The 20,414-nt window shown below is 37.4% G+C and overlaps 1 protein-coding gene across 3 annotated transcripts; it reads left to right on the forward strand.

The window, feature by feature from the left end:
• Positions 1-1,888: 1,888 nt before the first annotated feature.
• On the forward strand, positions 1,889-19,839 carry LOC113527532 (sodium- and chloride-dependent GABA transporter 2-like). Of its 3 annotated transcripts, none has more exons than XM_026915455.3 (15): positions 1,892-2,418; positions 3,892-5,909; positions 7,264-7,398; positions 8,687-8,827; positions 9,581-9,668; positions 9,760-9,892; positions 10,012-10,146; positions 10,445-10,548; positions 12,271-12,395; positions 12,477-12,589; positions 12,705-12,842; positions 13,137-13,239; positions 15,691-15,791; positions 16,259-16,429; positions 17,979-19,839. In XM_026915455.3, exons 2-15 carry the CDS (start codon positions 5,681-5,683, stop codon positions 18,018-18,020), a joined length of 1,758 nt encoding a protein of 585 aa, XP_026771256.1. In that variant the 5' UTR covers positions 1,892-2,418; positions 3,892-5,680; the 3' UTR covers positions 18,021-19,839. The 3 variants fall into 3 exon arrangements, with proteins under 3 accessions (XP_053083169.1, XP_026771256.1, XP_026771264.1); XM_026915463.3 differs by having other exon boundaries at positions 1,895-2,418; positions 5,713-5,909; XM_053227194.1 differs by lacking the exon at positions 3,892-5,909 and having other exon boundaries at positions 1,889-2,418.
• Positions 19,840-20,414: the final 575 nt, after the last annotated feature.

Raw genomic sequence — 20,414 nt, forward strand, 5'->3', positions numbered from 1 at the left:
CCTATGTCCCCAGAAAAACTGGAAAACACTGAAAAGAAATTTGCATAATTTCTGCAACACCTGTACAGTTACAATTACCTGTACAGTTCCTTAGATGCTTAATTCAGGTTCATAACTGGTTGTAACCAGACACCCTGTGGAATCAACTTAGTTTTTGGGTTTGCTATATATCAAAAAGGTGTGCTGGACACACTATCAGAATCCACTACAAAATTGCAATGCAGTGCTGCTGCTAGTCAAAATGGGGCCCTTTTCATTATAATGCATGTGTGATTTTCCAGGAAGATTTTTCTTTTAATAATGATAAAATGAAAAATCATATGCAATGAATGAATAATATTTTTAAAGTAATTAAATGATTAATTTATGGAGGCTCCAGCAAAGAAATGCTCCTTTAAGTACAGCATGTGGTCTGCATGGGCTATATGGAGCAGTGGCTCTATAAATAAAAGCATATGCAGTCATGGGAAAAAGAAAGTACACCCTTCTTCAATTCTATGTTTTTATTTATCAAGGCCTAAATAACACTTATGTGGTCGTCACCAACTTCTATGAACAAACAAATACCTGCATGTGGGAACAAAAAAAAACACAAAAGATTTCAATATGTAGTCATTATTTCCAAAAAGTAAACTAACAATCAGAAATCAGATGGCAAGGAATAAGTGCACCCTATAATTCAGTAACATGTAGAACCACCTTTAGGATCTTTAAATGTTCTGTGTAAAACCCTAAAATGCAGAAAGGATCTTAAGAACTCTTTTAGGCAAAATTTTCATGGACTTAGTTTCAGCCTTCAGGGGATCCACACAAAACTAGTTGTGCCTGATGTTTTCCTGTAGCTGCGCCTCTGGTTAGAACATTTGCCACACCAGCCAATTAAAATCACTAGCAACAATCAATACAGGATTATACAGGATTGCAAAATCACAAGACTAGACAAGCTATGGTAAACACTAGAGAAAATACATTTGGTACAAAGTGTATTTTGAATATTCAACAGGTAGGATACAAAACGAACAAATAGCAAATATTAATGGTAGAAAAAACAATGTCAGGGAATGATTCAGCCATAAAAAAAAAAAAATTCAATGTTCATATATTCATAAATAAGTCGTCTCTTCCAAGGTTTCTTAAAAGAGACTCAGATATGATGTAGATGACCAAATAATGTGATCATGGGATGGAATTTTAAGCTGTGTACCACACCTTGTTCACTGTGTTCATAAGGTATGCAAAATTTGCTAACTACAGCCATTCATGACTTACTGGGCCAGTAATCTAGCCATAGTTTATGGTGCAATTTCTCCAAAATTACAATAATTAAGCAATAATTGGGGCAGTCGTGGATAGAGAGTCGGACTTGCAACCTGAAAGTGAACCTGAAGGTTGTGGGTTTGAGTCTCAGGCCGGCAGGGATTGTAAGTGGTGGGAGTGAATGACCAGCGCTCTCTCCCACCCTCAATACCACGACTGAGGTGAGACCCTTGAGCAAGGCACCGAACCCCCAACTGCTCCCTGGGCGCTGCAGCAAAAAAAGGCTGCCCACTGCTCCGGGTGTGTGTGTGTGTGTGTGTGTGTGTGTGTGTGTGTGTTCACTTGGATGGGTTAAATGCAGAGCACAAATTCTGAGTATGGATCACCATACTTGGCCACAAGTCACTTCACTTCAAATGCATTGCCAGTTAGTTTAGTGCTGTCTGAATATGGAATTTGAAATTAATCTTACCCTAGATATACCCAAAACTGGTTGTAGATGTATGTAATTAAGCAATAAAGCCAGTGTTTAAAGTCTGACTGTTGACAACCAAATGGTCTAAAATGAATTATGGAAACAGTCCTGGATCTCCTCTATTATATAATATTCATTACAGTTATAAACAAGTATGGTTGTGTAGTCAGTTTACGGTGCCAGGCTGAGTCAGTAATTGAGCCATAAACCTGAAGGGTTTCTATTTGACCCTTTTGGCTTTCCATAGTCACAGGTTCGCTTCGCGTACGCTACTTCCTATAATTTACACCGGTATCTGGCCGAAAGGTAGCCCTGCGACACAAATACAGCTCTCCTCAGGATATCTGAGCATCCCTATAAAACAATTCAGTGGAAATGTTTAATATCTTTTAATAGCTTGTTTTCCTACGGAGATCACACTGAGACCAGGGACCTCTGATGGCGAGACCGCAGCCTCTGAATAAGCCCCGCCTCAGCCAGGCGCAAATGCATCTTCAAATAGACGCACGTGTTATGCCGCTCTCGCAAGCTTGACTATGAACTAACTCGAGGTCAGAGCAGAAAAGAGAGACAGGCTGTTCATGCGACTATACCAGATCAATTCAGCTGTTATTTCAGCTTTTTCATGCCCAGCCAAACTCGTCCAGCAGTGGCTTCTTCAACTTCTGTACAACTGCTTCCATCAGGTAGCACTATTCTTTCGCTTTCTCTCGGTTCTCACCGTTAGCTGTAAGTATGTAGCGTACATTTGGGGGCATTTGCTTTTGCACTGCGTCACTTAAGGAAGTGAATTGTAGCCTATTGTGGTGTGTGTGTGTGTGTGTGTGTCCCTATGCCCCGAATATGTAGGCTAAAGGGCACGGGGAAGGCGCTGTTACTCATTGTGTTTCTTCCTGGCTTTTATAGTGCCTCTATCAAACGTAAACTGACAGCAAATTACACTTTATCTAAATAGCGTGTTGTTAAGAGTCACGTAGTTGATTTCGAGTGGGTCGTTTGATAACCGTGTACCTCTCACCAGGAGGAAAAAGTCTCTTTGTAAATCCGACATTGTGTTTAGTTGTGATTCGGACAATTCCACGTCCTTCCTGCACAAACTGTACAACGACATGCGAGTGTCACATTAGATAACAAGTCAGCTATGACATCATCCTAGTACCATTTATCACTGAAACGCCTCGCCAGCTAGTTTAGTGCTGCCTGAATAGTGGGCAATAATAATGACAAGTAATAATGGAAATGCGTCATATAATGATTATTATTTCACCTTACATAAAGCTGTTAACCACTAATCGCTGAAGTTTGATGAAGTTTACTTTCTTTCTGTAATGACCCACAATTAATTGGGTCCACAGCCCAAGTCTTTTTTTTTTTTTTTAAATCCGTTTATGTTATAAAAAGTTATTTAATGAATTTAAAAAAAGAAGCTTGTTTATGGAAGGCAGAAGGAATCTTGGGTTTCAGTGTTGTTCCAAGGCACATTTCTGTGGTTTCTACGTGAAGTGACAGGCTGAGGGTTTTTTGTTTTTTTGTTTGTTTGTTTTGTTTTGTTTTGTTTTTCTTAACTAAAGGGAGTGGGAGGCTGGTGTTATAACTTACTTCGAGGAGGTTATTATATATATATATATATATATATATATATATATATATTAATTAGTGTTTTATTACTCTTACACCACAGCAATTTGACACCTATATATAGTTGTGAAATTGCTGTGGTATAAGAGTAATAAAGCACTTCAGGAGTTGCTATTATCAACTTCAAAATGGTAACAGAAGCTCTGCTTTGCATTGGGCATCACACCACCCCATCATGGATTATTTTCCTATAACACCACTCCCCGTTGTGGTTTATTCCTTACGTAGGATTGGCTGTTTGCTATGTCAATTTTGCTAATGACAAAGCCTGTAGGACCTCTAAAACACCCCTGACCGGAAGTGCAGCAGTGATTGTCATTACACACATTCAGTGAGGGTGCAGTTTTTGAATGCTTTCATGTCAGTGCCAGAGTGAAAAGCAATCAAATGTGACTAAAAATACTTCCAAATCACAGTAGGGCTTATGAGTTATCAAATTTCTTAGGGTGCTTTCTCATATGCAGAGGTTTGTCTTTTTGATTAAAACCCTGATGTGTTTCCCTCTGGTGTGGTTCCTTCAGGCAGATGAGAACAAAGCACTCAGTCATGGTTGTATTGAGAAGGCAATTTGACTTTGAGTCAAACCACCTGGAGGAGGAGAACCAAACATGCAGTGTATTTTGGATTGTGTGCAATATTTTGCAGATGAAAGCTGCTGAACTGATCCACAAGGTGTAAACTGAGTCAAAGGACAGAGCTGTAGCACTGCAGAAATGTGATGTGTTCTGGATATTTGGGCCAGCAAACAAAAAGAGAATATAAACAATGGATACAAAATGCAACATTTTTTAAACTAGTTATTTATACAATGATCTAGTAATTTTTTTGAGTGGCAGTTCTGTGTTCTCCATGCTCAGGTGATTCTTCTTACCTCTATGTGCAAAGGCAAATATTTGATTACCTTTTTTCTATCACCATGTTTCTGATAAATGAAAGAATTTTACAAATATGTTTTTAGAAGCACACACCCTCAGCCTGTGTATTTTTCCTTTTTTTGGTTCATTTAATTATGTGCAGTGTGAAACCAAACCAAAACCAATAGCATCCAAACCAAAAGTATACATTCCTGCAATGTTGTGCTGATTCTCCTGTTGGTTTCTCTTGTGTATGTGTGTAGGTATTTTTTGTTTTGTGCTAGCATGTATATTCTGCAACAGTATTTAGAGAGTGCAACTGAGTGGGTCATTACAGAGAGGGAAACATTAGAAAATGGTCTGGTGATAGTGAATAGTTAAGGCAGACTATGTTTAATAGTGTTCTCATGATTCTGCTAGTTAAAGGAATGCCAGTAGTAATGTTCCTAAATATACCATTTTGTTTCCAAAGATACAACCAATTTAAATGGAAGCTTGGTGTAATTAAGTGTTAAAATATTGTGTGGCTGTAAGCCAAGAAAATTATCTAGACCCACAATTACGAGATATTTGTATGTTGCATATCAGTGGAACACATAAGGTATAACACAGATTATTACACATTGTCAAGGTTTTGTTTGAAATGAAACCTATGAAACCTTATTTAAAACAGAAATCTGTTAATAAATAATATACAGTTTGGCTATGAATGAATTATTAACAAATTGCACTGAGTGCTGAAGTTCAAGAAGAAGCAGTCTATTTGACCTATAAAAGATGTTTAAGGAGTTGGACAAGCTGACCTCTGGCTTTATGATTGTCTCCATAATCTATATTAAAATTACCACAATATAAAAAGCAAAGGTCATATTGCTGTGCATTTTGCAGAGCTATAAAAAAAACCTTATGCACATCAAATTCTGTACTGTTTTCTTGCTGAATTTGTCATCTGTAGCCCTGCACTAATGTGGCAAATATTTGGATCGGAGTCTAAAATACTGGCTGCTACTCCAACCACATACTGCTAAAGCAGGGTGTAATTTGGTCGGCAGGCAATCTGTGTCATTGAATAGACTCTTTACATAAAACAGCATTACTTAAAAAACATTTAAATGTAGTATCAAAGACTTTTCTTAGAAAACCTAAGAAAAAATCTGATGAATGCTTTCTTATATAAAGCTGTACACAGGGACAGTGTAGGGAGCTGCTTATAAAGACAAAGGTTTGTTCATGGTTTAATTCGCATCATCCGCTGAAGTCTTCAAACATCGCTCAAGTTAATATTAACTTTTGAGGAGTTTCAGCAGTGTTTTTTTTTTCTTAAAGGTAACTCAACAGCTAAAAGGCTTAACTCCACCTAAGAAGCATGAAATGATTGCAACCTGAGAGAGTTCAGTCACTGGGGATTCTCTTTCCTCTATTTTGTTTTAATTTATATGCTTGTGTAGCCATAACAATGGAGATATCTAATGTTTTACCTTCTTTCAGAGATATGGAGATGAATTATGATCCAGAGGTGCAGTTAAAATTGTCTTGTCCAGAATCAGGAGTTAATAGAAAGAGCAAAACTCAAGAGAGAGGCCAGTGGTCAAATAAGGTTGAATTTCTCCTGGCTGTCGCTGGGCAAATCATCGGTCTAGGAAATGTGTGGAGGTTCCCATACCTGTGCTACAAGAATGGAGGCGGTAAGTGTACAGAATTAACAATTCTTTGTGCAATATTCAGATCATCAAGAAATCAGAAAGTAGTTCCTTTATGATATAAAGTGTATAATACATAGCTGAAATACATCACATAACTTTTTGATTTAATTAATAAACGAATTCCCTTTTCTTCTACACTTTGAACTTTTTTAACAACTGAAACTGCTACCTTTATAAAAGGTTCAAAATTATATCTCTGTGAACCATATTTGGCAAGACACCAGTGCTGGTGCTACTGGTCTCAGTGCTGCATTCAACACCATAGATCATAAAATAATCTTAGACCATGAGTGTAAAACATATTTTAGGTAACATACCACATTAAACTTGGTCCGATTTCAAATGGGCCAGATCATTATTATTATTATTAAATTATTATTGCTATTGCCATAATATTAAAGTGGTGAAAAAATCTTTGGTCATTATTTGATTGCATAAGCATTATCATCCCATATCATCCTCCTTGGCTCTGAAACCTCTAAATTATTTCTTTTGGAAAGATACATGGTCATATTTTTAGCTTACTAATGAAGAATTGCATTAGTTGCAAATGTGCATGATTAGGACATTTTGCCAGTAACTTAATTTATGGCCATGAGATTATTGCTCAATTTTGCCTCCTAGTGGAAAAACAGAGACTAGATCATTTCCCACAAGGAAATGCTATTCCACCTCATGATCCATTTCTATTTGTCGGGCATTTGTGGCAATGTACACAGGTGGCATGCAGCATGGCGTGAATGTCAGTTCGGGAATCCTCCAGCCACCCCAAAGTGACATTGTTTCCTTTTCAAATTCCTTGAGCTGATTTGATAGGATAAATCATGCAATCACTTAGGACCAAAATCTCAGATCTACTTGAAGACTCACTAGGGACTGGTTAACTAGTTTCCAGATGATCTCAGATATGACAGATTTGGCCTTTTTTCCCCATTTTGATCACCTGCAAATTCCCATTCACCAGTCAGCTCTCCTCTATCATACAGGAGCTTTTTTAGAGCCAACCGCATCTTTTTGAACTGCCGTTTATGCTGCATCAGAGGGCAGCGTAACACATTCGGAGGAAAGCCCTATCTGCCCTCTACTGCATATGTGAGATCACACGACTGACTAGTGTCACTGTGATTGACAGGGTAGAGAGCATGGCCAAACATGAAACACTTTTCTTTTCCCATACCTCAAACTTCTTTTTAGTTATTTATGTATCTCTTGTAAGCCCTCCATATCCTCTTTTATTTTGCTTTTAGTTATGTAAAGCACTTTGAAATGCCTTTGTTTATGAAATGTGCCATATAAATAAACTTGCCTTGCCTAAAATTGTTACTTTGCTCTTCAGGAGTGTTTTTCATTCCATATTTGGTCTTCCTGTTTGCTTGTGGCATTCCACTGTTCCTCATGGAGATATCATTGGGTCAGTACACCAGTCAGGGTAGCATCACCTGCTGGAGGAAAATCTGCCCCTTGTTTGAAGGTGAGGCTTTATGCTTTTAAAAAAAATGAGCCTTAAATAAATCTGGTCTAAAATGTATGAATGTATGTGTGTATGAGTGTATGAATATTTTTTTAGCTTTTTCCTTAAATATAGGATTAATTGGCATCTACTTCCAGACCCACAAAAACTAAAGGAAACTGTAGAACTAAAGGAAACTGTATTTTTACAAAATATTTTGCTATAGTTCTTATTAAGGCATCTGGTCAAATACAGTCTTGTGTTAGTGGATAGAAAATAAGTAATAACAATATAAATGAGTATTCTAATGTATTAAGGGGTAGTATACGTGAGTACCTTTTACTCATGCATACTATTATTCAGAAGTCATCAACTTGAAACCTGAAATATTTTAGTAGTTATTAAGTTTATTGTATGTCACTTTGTACATTCTAGTGACCACTCATTGGCCCCTTTATTACTTAAACATAGAAAATCCTCAAAAACAATTATCGAAAACCTACAATGAATAAATACAATACAGTGAACCTCATTGGCCATTTTATCAGCATATTTAACATACATATAGATCAGGGAACCATATCTTCAAAGGACTGCAACTTGGCTGCAGGTTTGCATTCAAACCGTACAGAAGCCTGACTGTACATGCTGGTCTTCATCTTCAGTCAGTGAGAAAGTGTGGCTCTGATTTTGTTGGAATGATAGCCTGCAGCCCCACTATGGATAAGCTTGAAGATGCTTTATAGACGTGCAGTGTGTAAGTGTACAATTACTGACTGTATTGCTGTGCACAATTAATGTTTTTTAATGACCTAGCCAGAGCCAAGACCTGAATTCAACTGAAGATCTGTGGGGTGACCTGTGAGCTGTGCACAGGAGATGCACTCACAGTTTGACAGATCTAGAATGTTTTTGCAAGAAAGAGTGGAAAATATTGCCAAGTCAAGATGTGCCACGCTGATGGACTCTTATCCAAACAGACCGAGTGATGTAATAAGACTAAAGGGTGCTACATTTACAACTAAGTATTAGTTCAGGGGTGTGCACACTTGTGCAATGAGGTTATTCTAAGTCTTTTATTTTTATCTTTTTTCACTGAAATGTGTCAGTTTGGTTTTCAGTGGCATTGTACAGGTTGTAATTTTTACATTAATGGTGGAAAAGTTCTGATATGATTTATCTTTGTTTCATTTTTTACATCACAAAAACCTGTTGTTTTAACAGGGGTGTGTGGACTTTTTACCTCCATTGTATGTAGGGTGGTAGAAAAAATAAATGTCAGATGATGCTTTTTTTTTTCTTTTTGTAGGATTGGGCTATGGTACTCAAGTGGTCGTGTTGTACTCCAGCATCTACTACATCATCATTTTGGCCTGGGCATTCTTCTATCTTTTTTCTTCCTTTAGTGCTGAGGTGCCATGGGCTACCTGCAGCAATACCTGGAATACCGGTATTTTATATTATTAACATATACCACTCATAATTAATACAACTGGTACAAATAAAATAACTGTGGGCTATATTAGGAGTTGGCAGTTTGGATTTGCAAAAGAGCCTGGTCATGATTATCATGTTATTTCACTGCATATTTGTCAGTTTAACAATGTATATTCCACAAACATTAGTTGGCTGACAACTTTGACAAAAATGCATTTTATACAGCACATTGTTTTTAACATGATGAAGTAGAAATAGCCTAATATTTGTATAATAGGTGTGAAAAGTGCTATATCTTCTGTTGAGTTGCAGGAGAAGTGACAGAAGAGATCACACAAAGCTTTCTTTTCTTTTAATTTTGTATTCTGATGTCGTAAGTTAGGCTGCAAATTACAATATAATTATTATTTTAATTTTAAAAAAAAATTCTGGCTCCAATAAGAAACTGGAATTATAACTGTACACATGTAAATAATATGCCTAATATTTAAACATTTGGAGTATGTTAATGAAATAAAATCTGTACTGAGGGGGTCTAGTTTAACAGTTAAAAGGATACCTGGCTGCAAAACATTTAAGAACCCCCGCACTTTGAAGACAATTCATATAAATATAAATTCATAACGTCATATTTCTAATTTATTTCTAATAATATTAATATTGCCCCTTAAATGTCTTTCCATATTTTTTTGAATATTGCCCTATGTGCATGTGCTGTATTAGAAAAAAGTCATGAATGGTTGGTTGTGTCTTCTCTCATCAACAGAAACATGCACTGAATTTGACAAAATGGACGATTTATGCAACTCGAGTATACCAGAGAATGCAACTTCACCTGTTAAAGAGTTCTGGGAGTGAGTTATTTTATACTTTATTTACAATAAATCTATTGTATTATTACATGTATCAGAAGGTAATCGCCCAAGTATGGTTTGTGTTTTCCAGGAGGAGAGTGCTAAATCTCACAGGTAGTGTGTATGAGCTGGGCAATGTGAGGTGGGAGCTGGCTCTGTGTCTCCTCTTGGCTTGGATCATCTGCTACTTCTGTGTGTGGAAGGGAGTGAAGTCTACAGGCAAGGTGAGAGCCTCAAGAGACTTATTCAGAAAATTCAGATGTTCATTATGGCTTTAGTAACTTTTTATAAATTTGTGGCATGTTCTTTTACTTACTTTGACTGATATCTCTTACTTTCTCAGGTGGTCTATTTCACTGCTACCTTTCCTTATGTAATATTGGCAGTGCTTTTGGTGCGTGGACTCACGTTGCCTGGGGCTGTCGATGGCATCATTTTTTACCTCTACCCAGATCCTACACGCCTCACAGACCCACAGGTATGTGGAGACACTGAGTTAGATATAAAATAGACTGGATGGGGAGAAACATAAATATTCCCTCTCTTACTATTACCAGCAATTAACATTTCATTAAAAAGAGTATTGTTATTATAGTTGTATAAGCTAAGGCTATTTTGTGGAGAATTTATGAATAAGAAGGGTTTGGACTCCAAATGTACATAAAATTAATCCTTAATGATTAGGGATTCATTGCATCATTAAAGAGTTTGCAGCTGTTGCTTTGTCAGATGGTCACTGAGTACTGAAGACTCTTTCTTTCTTTCATGGTATGTAGGTGTGGATGGATGCTGGAACGCAGATTTTTTACTCCTACGCTCTCTGCATTGGGTGCCTCACTGCTCTGGGAAGCTACAACAAGTACAATAATAACTGCTACAAGTGAGTGAACTAAGTTAATAGGAAAAAAATAAAATAAAATGAATATATACACTCACCAAGCACTTTATTAGGAACACCTGTACACCTACTCATTCATGCAATTATCTAATCAGTCAACTGTCTGGCAGCAGTGCAGTACACAAAATCATTCAGATATGGGCCAGCAGCTTTTGGCAGTGTTCACCTCAACCATCAGAATGGGAGAAAATTGTGATCTCTGTGATTTTGACCGTGGCATGATTGTTGGAGCCAGATGGGCTGATTTGAATATTTCTATAACTGCTGATCTCATGGTATTTTCACGCATTACAGTCTCTAGAGTTTACTCAGAATAGTGCAATAAAGAAAAAACATTCAGTGAGTGGCAGTTCTGTGGACAGAAATGCCTTGTTGATGAGAGAGGTCAAAGGAGAATAGCCAGACTGGTTAGAGCTGACAGAAAGGCAACAATAACTCAGATAACCACTCTGTACAAAAGTATCTCAGAATGCACAACACATCAAACTTTGAGGCAGGTGGGCTACAACAGTCGGGTTCCACTTCTTTCAGCCAAGAACAGAAAGCTGAGGCTGCAGTGGGCAAAGGCTCACCAAAATTGGACAGTTGAAGACTGGAAAAATGTAGTTTGGTCTAATGAATCTTGGTTTCCGCTGAGGCACAAAGATGCTAGGGTTAGAATTTGGCGCCAATAGCATGAATCTATGAACCCAACCTGCATTTTATTAGCAGTCCAGGCTGGTGGAGGTGGTGTAATGGAGTGGAGAATGTTTTCTTGGGACACTTTGGCCCGTTAGGGAGGCCCTACCCAGTATTAGTATAGTGTTCCTAATAAAGTGTTTGAGTGTATATACATGCATGCGTGTACACAGTACACACACATACATACGCACACCGTGTGTGTGTGTGTGTGTGTGTGTATGTATATATATGTGTGTGTATACACACATCAGCCATAATATTAAAACCACTGACAGGTGAAGTGAATAACATTGATTATCTTGTTACAATGGCACTTGTCAAGGGGTGGGATATATTAGGCAGCAAGTGAACAGTCAGTTCTCAAAGCTGATGTGTTGGAAGCAGGTAAAATGGGCAAGTATAAGGATCTGAGCAACTTTGACAAGGGCCAGATTGTGATGGCTGGACGACTGGGTCAGAGCATCTCCAAAACTGCAGGTCTTGTGGGGGTGTTTCCAGTATGCAGGGGTTAGTACCTACCAAGGAAGGACAACCGGTGAACCAGCGACAGGATCACGGGCGCTCAAGGCTCACCTGTTGCGCATGGGGAGCGAAGGCTAGTCTGTTCCGATCCCACAGAAGAGCTCCTATAGCACAATTTGCTGATTAATGCTGGCTAATATAGAAAGGTGTCAGAACACAGAGTTTGCTGCGTATGGGGCCAGATCTCAATCCGATCAAGCATCTGCAGGATGTGCTGGACAAACAAGTCCGATCCATGGAGGCAACACCTTGCAACTTACAGGACTTGCTGCTAACGTCTTGGTGCCAGATACCACAGCACACCTTCAGAGGTCTTGTGGTGTCCATGCCTTGACAGGTCAGAGCTGTTTTGGTGGCACAAGGGGGACTTACATGATATTAGGCAGGTGTTTTTAATGTTATGGCTGATAGGTGTATGTCTGTATGTGTATATGTATACACACACACACACAGTATATACACATACACATATAATATATATGTATGTATGTATCTTTGCAGGGACTGTATTTATCTGTGCCTGTTGAACAGTGGAACCAGTTTTGTGGCTGGATTTGCCATCTTCTCTGTGCTGGGCTTTATGGCCTATGAGCAGAAGACAGACATCTCAACAGTGGCAGAGTCAGGTGACTGAAGATCTAACCTATCTGCTAAGTTTGATGTGGTGACAAAGTATCGTCCCTAAAAAATGTAGTTTGTTTTCCCAGGTCCAGGCTTGGCCTTCATTGCATACCCCCGGGCAGTTGCAATGATGCCTGTTCCACAACTATGGGCCATTTGTTTCTTCATTATGATTATTCTGCTAGGACTGGACAGTGAGGTGAGTGCAAAAAAGGCAATTAAAAGCAGTCCTATGCACATCTTACCATTGTTAACTTCAGTTCATCGGAGTGTAAATTCACATGAACACTTTTGTTCTGTCTAACACTCCTCAGTTTGTATGTTTGGAGGCACTGATGACTGCTGTAACTGACATGTACCCCTCATTCTTCCTCTTTGGTCATCGTCGCAAAGGATTCCTGCTCATCATTTGTTCTGGGTGTTTCCTGATTGGCCTGGTTATGGTAACGGAGGTGATTATGCATTCCTGCCCTGGGCTCAGAAGTCATCTTGAAATTACGTTTCATTTTCATAGACAAATGTAGACTTATTATAAAACTCTTAGCATTGTATTTTAACAGTCAATATAAAAGCACATTGCAGTAACATTAGATTAACATGAAAGTGAATAACATTAGATTAACATGAAAGTGAATTTCTTTTATGCCAATAACCTTTTTAAGACAGGTCCCATAACTGTTGAATAGTGAAAGTACTTTTTAAAAAAGTAAATTTTGAATATTCTGACTCTCGGCTTCGTCCTCTAGGGCGGCTTGTATATTTTCCAGTTGTTTGATTACTATTGCTGCAGTGGGATGACACTTCTGTTATTCGCCATTCTGCAGTCAGTGTGTATAGGGTGGGTGTATGGTGAGTACTCCACATAAAATAATTACAATTTCTAGTTATAAAAGAAGTATTGTAAAGACCTCTCCACTACATATTGCTTGGTTTGAACTAAACTAAAGCATCTAGTACTTGGCTAAACGTAACACAGCAGCTATACTCATGTGTTTATTTGAGCTTTGCTGATCTTATGAGGCCACACAGCACGCCAAAACACAGCAAGACAAAATCAGGTGTGGCAGAAATCTGAAGTGCAGGAGAGGTGGAATTTATATGGATGTATTAGACGTAAGCTACTTGCCAGCATATCAATAATTATTCTCTAAAGATAAAAGTTATGCATTTTATATATATGAGTTCACCCTAAAGTAGTTTTACTCCTTTAGTACCATTAGCTTAACTACTGCTGACTAGTAACCAGCTTAACTTTTAAGAAACAGGTCACTATGCAAATAGGTTATATGTGTATGTTGGAAAAATAGACAGTATTGCATGTAGCATTGCATAAGAACAGAGAGATTGCCCCCTTACATGTAAAAATGCAAAAATAGAAAAGTGAAGTGTGTGAGAGAGTGACACAAATCAGAGTATGATGAAAGAGTAGGATGGACAGGCCAAAATAGAGAGAAAAAGAGAGAGGTTCAAATGAGAGGTAGTCAAGGCAAAATAGTCGACTCTGTAAAATGGAGCTTGTAAGTAATCTGATAAATACCAGCAGAAACAATATTGAAACAACTTGAAGAGAGTTCAAAACCTTTGACCCCTTTTTTTGTTACATATAGAGAGTGAGTGTCTGAAATTACCACACACCCAGACCCAAGGGATCACACTGCATTCCCGCCGACTTCAAATATCTTGTTGGTCAGAAACTTTTCTGGTTGTCAAACAGCATTCCAGTTCGTCATAAAATGTCCAGACAGGGTCTGGTCCCACATAGTAGGAGAAGCAAAGCATGTAGCAATGAATGCCAAACCATTAAAAGCCTTCCTCATCAGTTGCCTTTGCATATCCAGGCATGCAGTGTTCTCAAGGTATTCACAAAATGCAAGGTTCTGTCAGGTGTGATGTGATTTACTCTGATAGCAAATTTCCTACCTCTGACTTTTTTGTCAGAGGCAGTTGTTTCAACTGATCTTTATACACTACATACTGTGGCCCTAAACTCTGGGTTTGCATGTCGTGTCATACCATTTGGCAGTGGAGTTGTGCAATAAGACATTTATACTTCATAATGACATTACTTGCAGGTTAATGCTGAAATTTGATGAACAAGATTACTAAAAAGGTGCCTTCCTGGAGATTATGTAGCTGCACAAACAGTTTAACACTGTGTCAACAACGAATGTGCTTCAACCCTTAAATGCATGGGTTTTTCACCATTAGTGATCACAAAACAAATTGATCTACAAACTGCCAACTGTAAAATCATCAAACCATTTTACTGACAACTAAATGACATATACTTTTATATTTAGATCCTTTGCCTGTCATTTATCTCAGAATATTTTACAAAATTCAGACTGTAGTTCATAACTACTTGTACACACATTTTATCAGGCTGAAGTTCACAGTTGGTTACCATTATTCTTTCAGTCACTTGTCTAACAGTGATTTTCACTATTTGGCATTTCAGCATGGTAAAAAAGACTTTGTGGGGTGCGTGAGCCTGGCTCTAAAAACTTAGGCTGACTAATGAGCCAAATCCACTTTCTAGAAGCAATGTCTGAATACTTTTGGAGATATGTTATATGTATACTGCACACAGCAGGGATTCTCAAACTTTTTCCAGAGTAAAATAAGTTCCAAGGACCTTGTACACAGTGCAAACTTGATATTACAATATAGAGCAAATATGTATCCTCATATTATCTGCATATCATTTTATTTGAGCCATTAGATCTTTTTACTCCTTAATGTTCCAATAATTTGAAACACTGTATACCATATTAGCAGCACTTTCTGGTTTTAAAATTGCAGTTAAATTTAATTAAAATTATTTATACTTGTTATTTAGTTACTGAGTTTTAGATTAACCCCTTTCATTTCATGTGACCAGTCATAGGATTATAATCATGATAATGAAATTATAACCATTATACTTTTTTTTTTTTTTCCTTTTTCTTTTTTTTTTTAAAGCAATGCAATTAGGGACCCCTCAATATTTATCCGCAGGCTCCACTTTGGCAACCAGAGAACCAGGGGCCTACACTATGGTAGGGTGTATATCAGAGGTGTTCAGTCTTCTCTGGAAATTGCCAGTGTGGGTGCAGGTTTTCATTCCACCCAAGCAGAAGTCACACTCGAGTCTACTGAAAGCCAAGGTCAGCTGATTAAACAGATGGAATCAGGTGTGGCTCCTGCTTGATTGGAATGAAAACCTGCACCCACACTGGCCCTTTGTGGATAAGATTGGACACCCCTGGTATATTGCTGTAGTTTTGTGAAACATGTTAAAGTCCTATTCATTTCTCGTAGGTGCTGATCGTCTTTATGATAATATTGAGGACATGATTGGATATAAGCCACTGTTCTTAATAAAGTATTGTTGGAAGTACCTCACCCCTCTATTCTGCGCTGTGAGTATCTCTGTAACACAACATGGGTTCTTACATTTTGGTTACTGAACAAATCTGACTCAGCACATCTGCTACTAAATATATATTGTTTGTAATTCCGATAATATGACTTATTACGATCTTCTGAAAGTTACAGGGACCCATTAATGGATCCAGATTTACTTACACTAGTAAACTTAATGCTCTGTTAGTTTTACTGCTCTTCACAGCTGTTATTGCATAATATGCTTTATTTTTAAAGTACTTCATTTGTGTTATTTGTAAAGATAATAAAATTGTACAAATTTATAAGTTACATATGCAATGTTACACTCTTTGGATTGTCCTTAAACCCTTAAAGGTTCTAAGTAGATCGTATGGCAAAGTTTCCCTACAAGAAAGATTTCCAAATACAACCTTTTTTGGAACCTTAACAATTTTATGAACCCTTGAAGAACCCCTTTTTCAAGGTTTCTTTTTTTCTTTAGGGTACATTTGTCTTCTCTCTGATCAAATTCACTCCTCTGAAGTATAACAATGTTATTGAATACCCCTGGTGGGGCTACGCTATTGGTTGGTGGTTCACACTCTCTTCAACTCTGTTGGTTCCTCTTTGGATGATCTATGTGCTGCTCACTTCCAGTGGCTCGCTGAGACAGGTATGTACCATTCCAGACAGAATGCTGCATGATTTACTATTAAAAGTGGTTTTTACCACTAAAAGAACAAAACTGAAATGTAAGGCTTTACTGCCATTCCAGATCATGTTATAGTAATTAGTCATATACACACACACTACCACAATATATTGGAGTTGAAATGAAATATGAATGGTGAATGGTGTAGGAATTACAGCAGTTTGTATATATCCCCTTTTTAAGGGACCGCAAGTAATTGAACAAACTACCATAATCATAAATTAAATTGTCATTCTTAATTCAAATGCTATGCTGTCGATGACTGCCTGAAGTCTGGAACCCATAGACATCACCAGATGCAGGGTTTCTTCCCTGGTGATATTCTGCCAGGCTGCTATTGTAGCTATCTTCAGTTCCGTTGTGTTCTTGGGACATTTTACCTTCCGTCTTCATGTTCAGTTGGATTTAGGTCAGGTGATTTGACTTGGCCATTGCAGAACATTCCAATTTTTTGCCTTGGGTTGCTTTTGAAGTATGCTTCATGTCATTGTCCATCTGCATTCTGAAGCACCGTCCAATGAGTGTTGAACCATTTGGTTGAATCTGAGCCAATAATATAGCCCTATACACTTCAGAATTCATCCTGCTGCTTTAGTCAGCCATCACATCATTAATAAATACAAGGCAACCAGTTCGATTGGCAGCCATACATGCCCATGCCATAAGATAAGATGGTATGTTTCCCTTTTCATACTTTTCTCTTCTCATCATTTTGGTACAAATTCATATTTTTCTCATCTGTTCGTAGAATGTTGTTCTTGAACTTTCCGGGCCTTTTTAGATGTTCTTTGGCAAACTTGCTGGCCCTGTTTTTGAGGCTTACCAATGGTTTACATCTTGTGGTAAACCCTCTATAATTACTCTGGTGAAGGCTTCAGCTGATTGTTGACTTTGACACTAATACGCCTACCTCAGGGAGGGTGTTCTTGATCTGGCCAAATGTTATGAAGGGGTTTTTCTTCACCAGGGAAAGAATTCTTCTCTCATCTACCACAGTTGTTTTCCATGGTGTTCTGGGTGTGCTTTTGGTGTTTCTGAGCTCACCAGTGCATTCTTTCTTTTTAAGACCAAATAGTTGACTTGGCCACACCTAATGTTTTTGAATCTCTCTGATAGGTCTGATGAGATTTACCAGCAACAGATTCCAAATGCAAATGCCACACTTGAACTCTAGAGCTTTTATATGCTTATTTGTAAGTGAAATAATGAGGGAATGATGCACATTTGGCCATGGGACAGCTGAGCAGCCAATTGTCCAATTACTTTTGGTCCTTTAAAATCGGGGGACCTACATATAAAAGTGCTGTAATTCGTACGCCTTTCACCCGATTTGGATGTAAATACCCTCAAATTAAAGCTGAAAATTATTATATTCATTATTTAATTTCATCTCCAATATACTGTGGTAGACAGTTAAAATAACAATAACTTTGTCTATGCATACAATAACCTGCCTGGTTCTCTGTATATTGAAATTTTTTGACCTATTGTAACATTTGACCTTCCTTAGAGACTACGTGCTCTCTGCACCCCAGCAAGTGACCTTAGGTAAACACTTTGCAACTGGAAGCTATGGAGGACTTCTTGCCCTATTGCAACAGCAAGGACGTCCCTGAATCACAAAGGGCAATAATAAAGTCGACCATGCATATTTTAAAAATGCACTTTTATATTGGCCTTTGGCCTCTCCTCAAATGGACATGCTGTGAAGTTGGTGTATATACGCACAATTGTAACTATCAGTCTGTAAAATGAAACATGAATTGTAGACAAATCACTAATAACAAAACCTATGCTCTGTAACAGTTCAGAGCTCTTTAATAACCTACTCAGTTATAGAAATGCAAATAGCAATATTACTGAGATTCAAAGTGCCTTTTAGGGAATCTGTATAACCAGATTACAAAGAGCAGAACTTCTTTAGTAATATATCAACCATTCCAGACAGATTTTATGCAGCGATTTCACAAGAGAATTCCAGCCATATTTGGCATTTTTGGTGCTTGCTAATCTTTACTGAGAATGTGTTTTCTCATATAAAGATTCAAATTCAGAAGTTGTGTTACCTCATTATTGTACGGTTTCTAGTTCCTACGTTTTGGGTCATAATTGAAAAATGTTGATTGTCTATCTAAAAAATTATAGAACACCACAGCTATTCATGTTATGAACTGAGAACTGAGTATGACTGAATAACTATATAATACAGTGTATTGATATGCAAACTTTCCATTGTTACTTAATCAGAAGGCTGGATGTGATTTAGAAACACTGTGAAACTTTGAAAACAATGCAGATGATGAAACTTCTGAACCTAATTTCACAAAATAACACCAAATCATTTTGGAACTATAGTTTACAGTACACAAAGAGGTAAGCGTAGAAATCAGTGGCCCATTGAGGAAAGCTCAAACTGCTCCACCAAATCCACCTCCTAAATTGTGTGAACTGTATGACTCTTTTTTTTAATATTGTTTTTAATGGCACACTAACAAATTTTAGGCAGCACTGTTTGATGTTAGACAGTGACAAGTGAACTGATTGGAGTAGCGTTTTTATTATAACACTACTAGCACTGTCTTTGACATTAAAGAATGCCTGATAGGTGTTTTTCATTAAAGTTAACTGGGGACAAAAATCTAAAATCATTAAAAAGTAAAATAAGCTTGGTTATTGGTTGAATTGTGTGATTGACTAGTGTTGCTAAAATTGTGCTTGCACAGCACAGGGAGAATTGTACCAGCAGTCCCAGTGGCCAGTCCGTCTCTGTGAAGTAATTCAGTGCAACCCTCAAAAACTCATATATGCAGTTGAATGTAATTTGTAATATGTACTTTGTAAATGTCTTTGCTCGTATAGAATTGTGAGAAGTCTAGCTAGGTGTTGATTGTTGCCCATTGGAAATTTCACTAGTACACATCCTTGGAGCACCTCAAAAAGCACATGAGAAATGTGACACAATGTGGCCAGTGTGATTCATCACAATGCAGTCTAACTGGAACGATGATGCTTCTATGCTAAAATATATTTATATTATTTTATATATATATAATGACTATGTGGAATTATTTTTGAAACATTAAATCTTAGAGATGTTTTGAAAAAATAGGTTTTTGAAAATAAGTATTTGTTGTAAATTGTGATGTACATGATTGCTAAAATATCCGATATCAATGACAAATGTTTAGATTTCCATTTAGTATTTGGCAGATTTTGTGTAATGATGGTTATTATGCTATTTACTTTATTGTGCTGTATTGTATTATAGAGTTTTGTATTGATCTAAATTATAGGTGCATTACACTGTCCTTAATGTAGTAAGATGTACATAGTAACACTGTTATGTAATTAAAGGTACTGTTTTTCTCCAACGATTTTAACTATGACTTGTTGTCTTAAGAGTCCAGTATATATGATTTTGTCTTTTGATAAGCTTGGCAGTAGGCAGTATGTCATATCATGTAAATGATTGTTTGTCAGCCTGAATGCAGTTTTAATATGCTAAATTTAGAGTATTCTGTTTGATGTTTTATCAACATTGTGTTAACAGCAGTGTCTAAATTAATGGACAAAAAAGCACTCTAAAGGGCTGAAATATACAGAAAGTAGTCTCTCAGAAATCTCTCATTCAATAATGATATTAATATTAAAGATAATATTTTTAAAAATATTCAGGGTCATTTCAATTTTAATGAAATTGTTTCATAAAAATGAGGAAAATCAAATAAAGTGGGGAAAAAATTAGAATAGAAATGATGAGGTCTGCAATGTCTGAAGTGGACCACATTTTTGTCTTCTGATTCCTCTCTGGTGCTTGAAGGGTTATTTGCATGACAACCAGTGTTTTTCTCCAGATTGTGCAGATACTGCCCTCTATTGACTAAGAGTTATCTGTCTGTTACCCATAAATATACTGTACACTTCAGAGGGTGGCATAGTGGTGTGA

The sequence above is a fragment of the Pangasianodon hypophthalmus genome, chromosome 2 (genome assembly GCF_027358585.1).
Source record: "Pangasianodon hypophthalmus isolate fPanHyp1 chromosome 2, fPanHyp1.pri, whole genome shotgun sequence".
NCBI lineage: Eukaryota > Metazoa > Chordata > Actinopteri > Siluriformes > Pangasiidae > Pangasianodon > Pangasianodon hypophthalmus.

Bases quoted from the DNA above. Each gene is read 5' to 3' on its own strand.
- LOC113527532 (XM_026915455.3), top strand. From the start codon at position 5,681: ATGGAGATATCTAATGTTTTACCTTCTTTCAGAGATATGGAGATGAAT. The intron at 9,669-9,759 runs GTGAGTTATTTT...TGTGTTTTCCAG, and splicing joins CCTGTTAAAGAGTTCTGGGA to GAGGAGAGTGCTAAATCTCA. The intron at 9,893-10,011 runs GTGAGAGCCTCA...TTACTTTCTCAG, and splicing joins GAGTGAAGTCTACAGGCAAG to GTGGTCTATTTCACTGCTAC.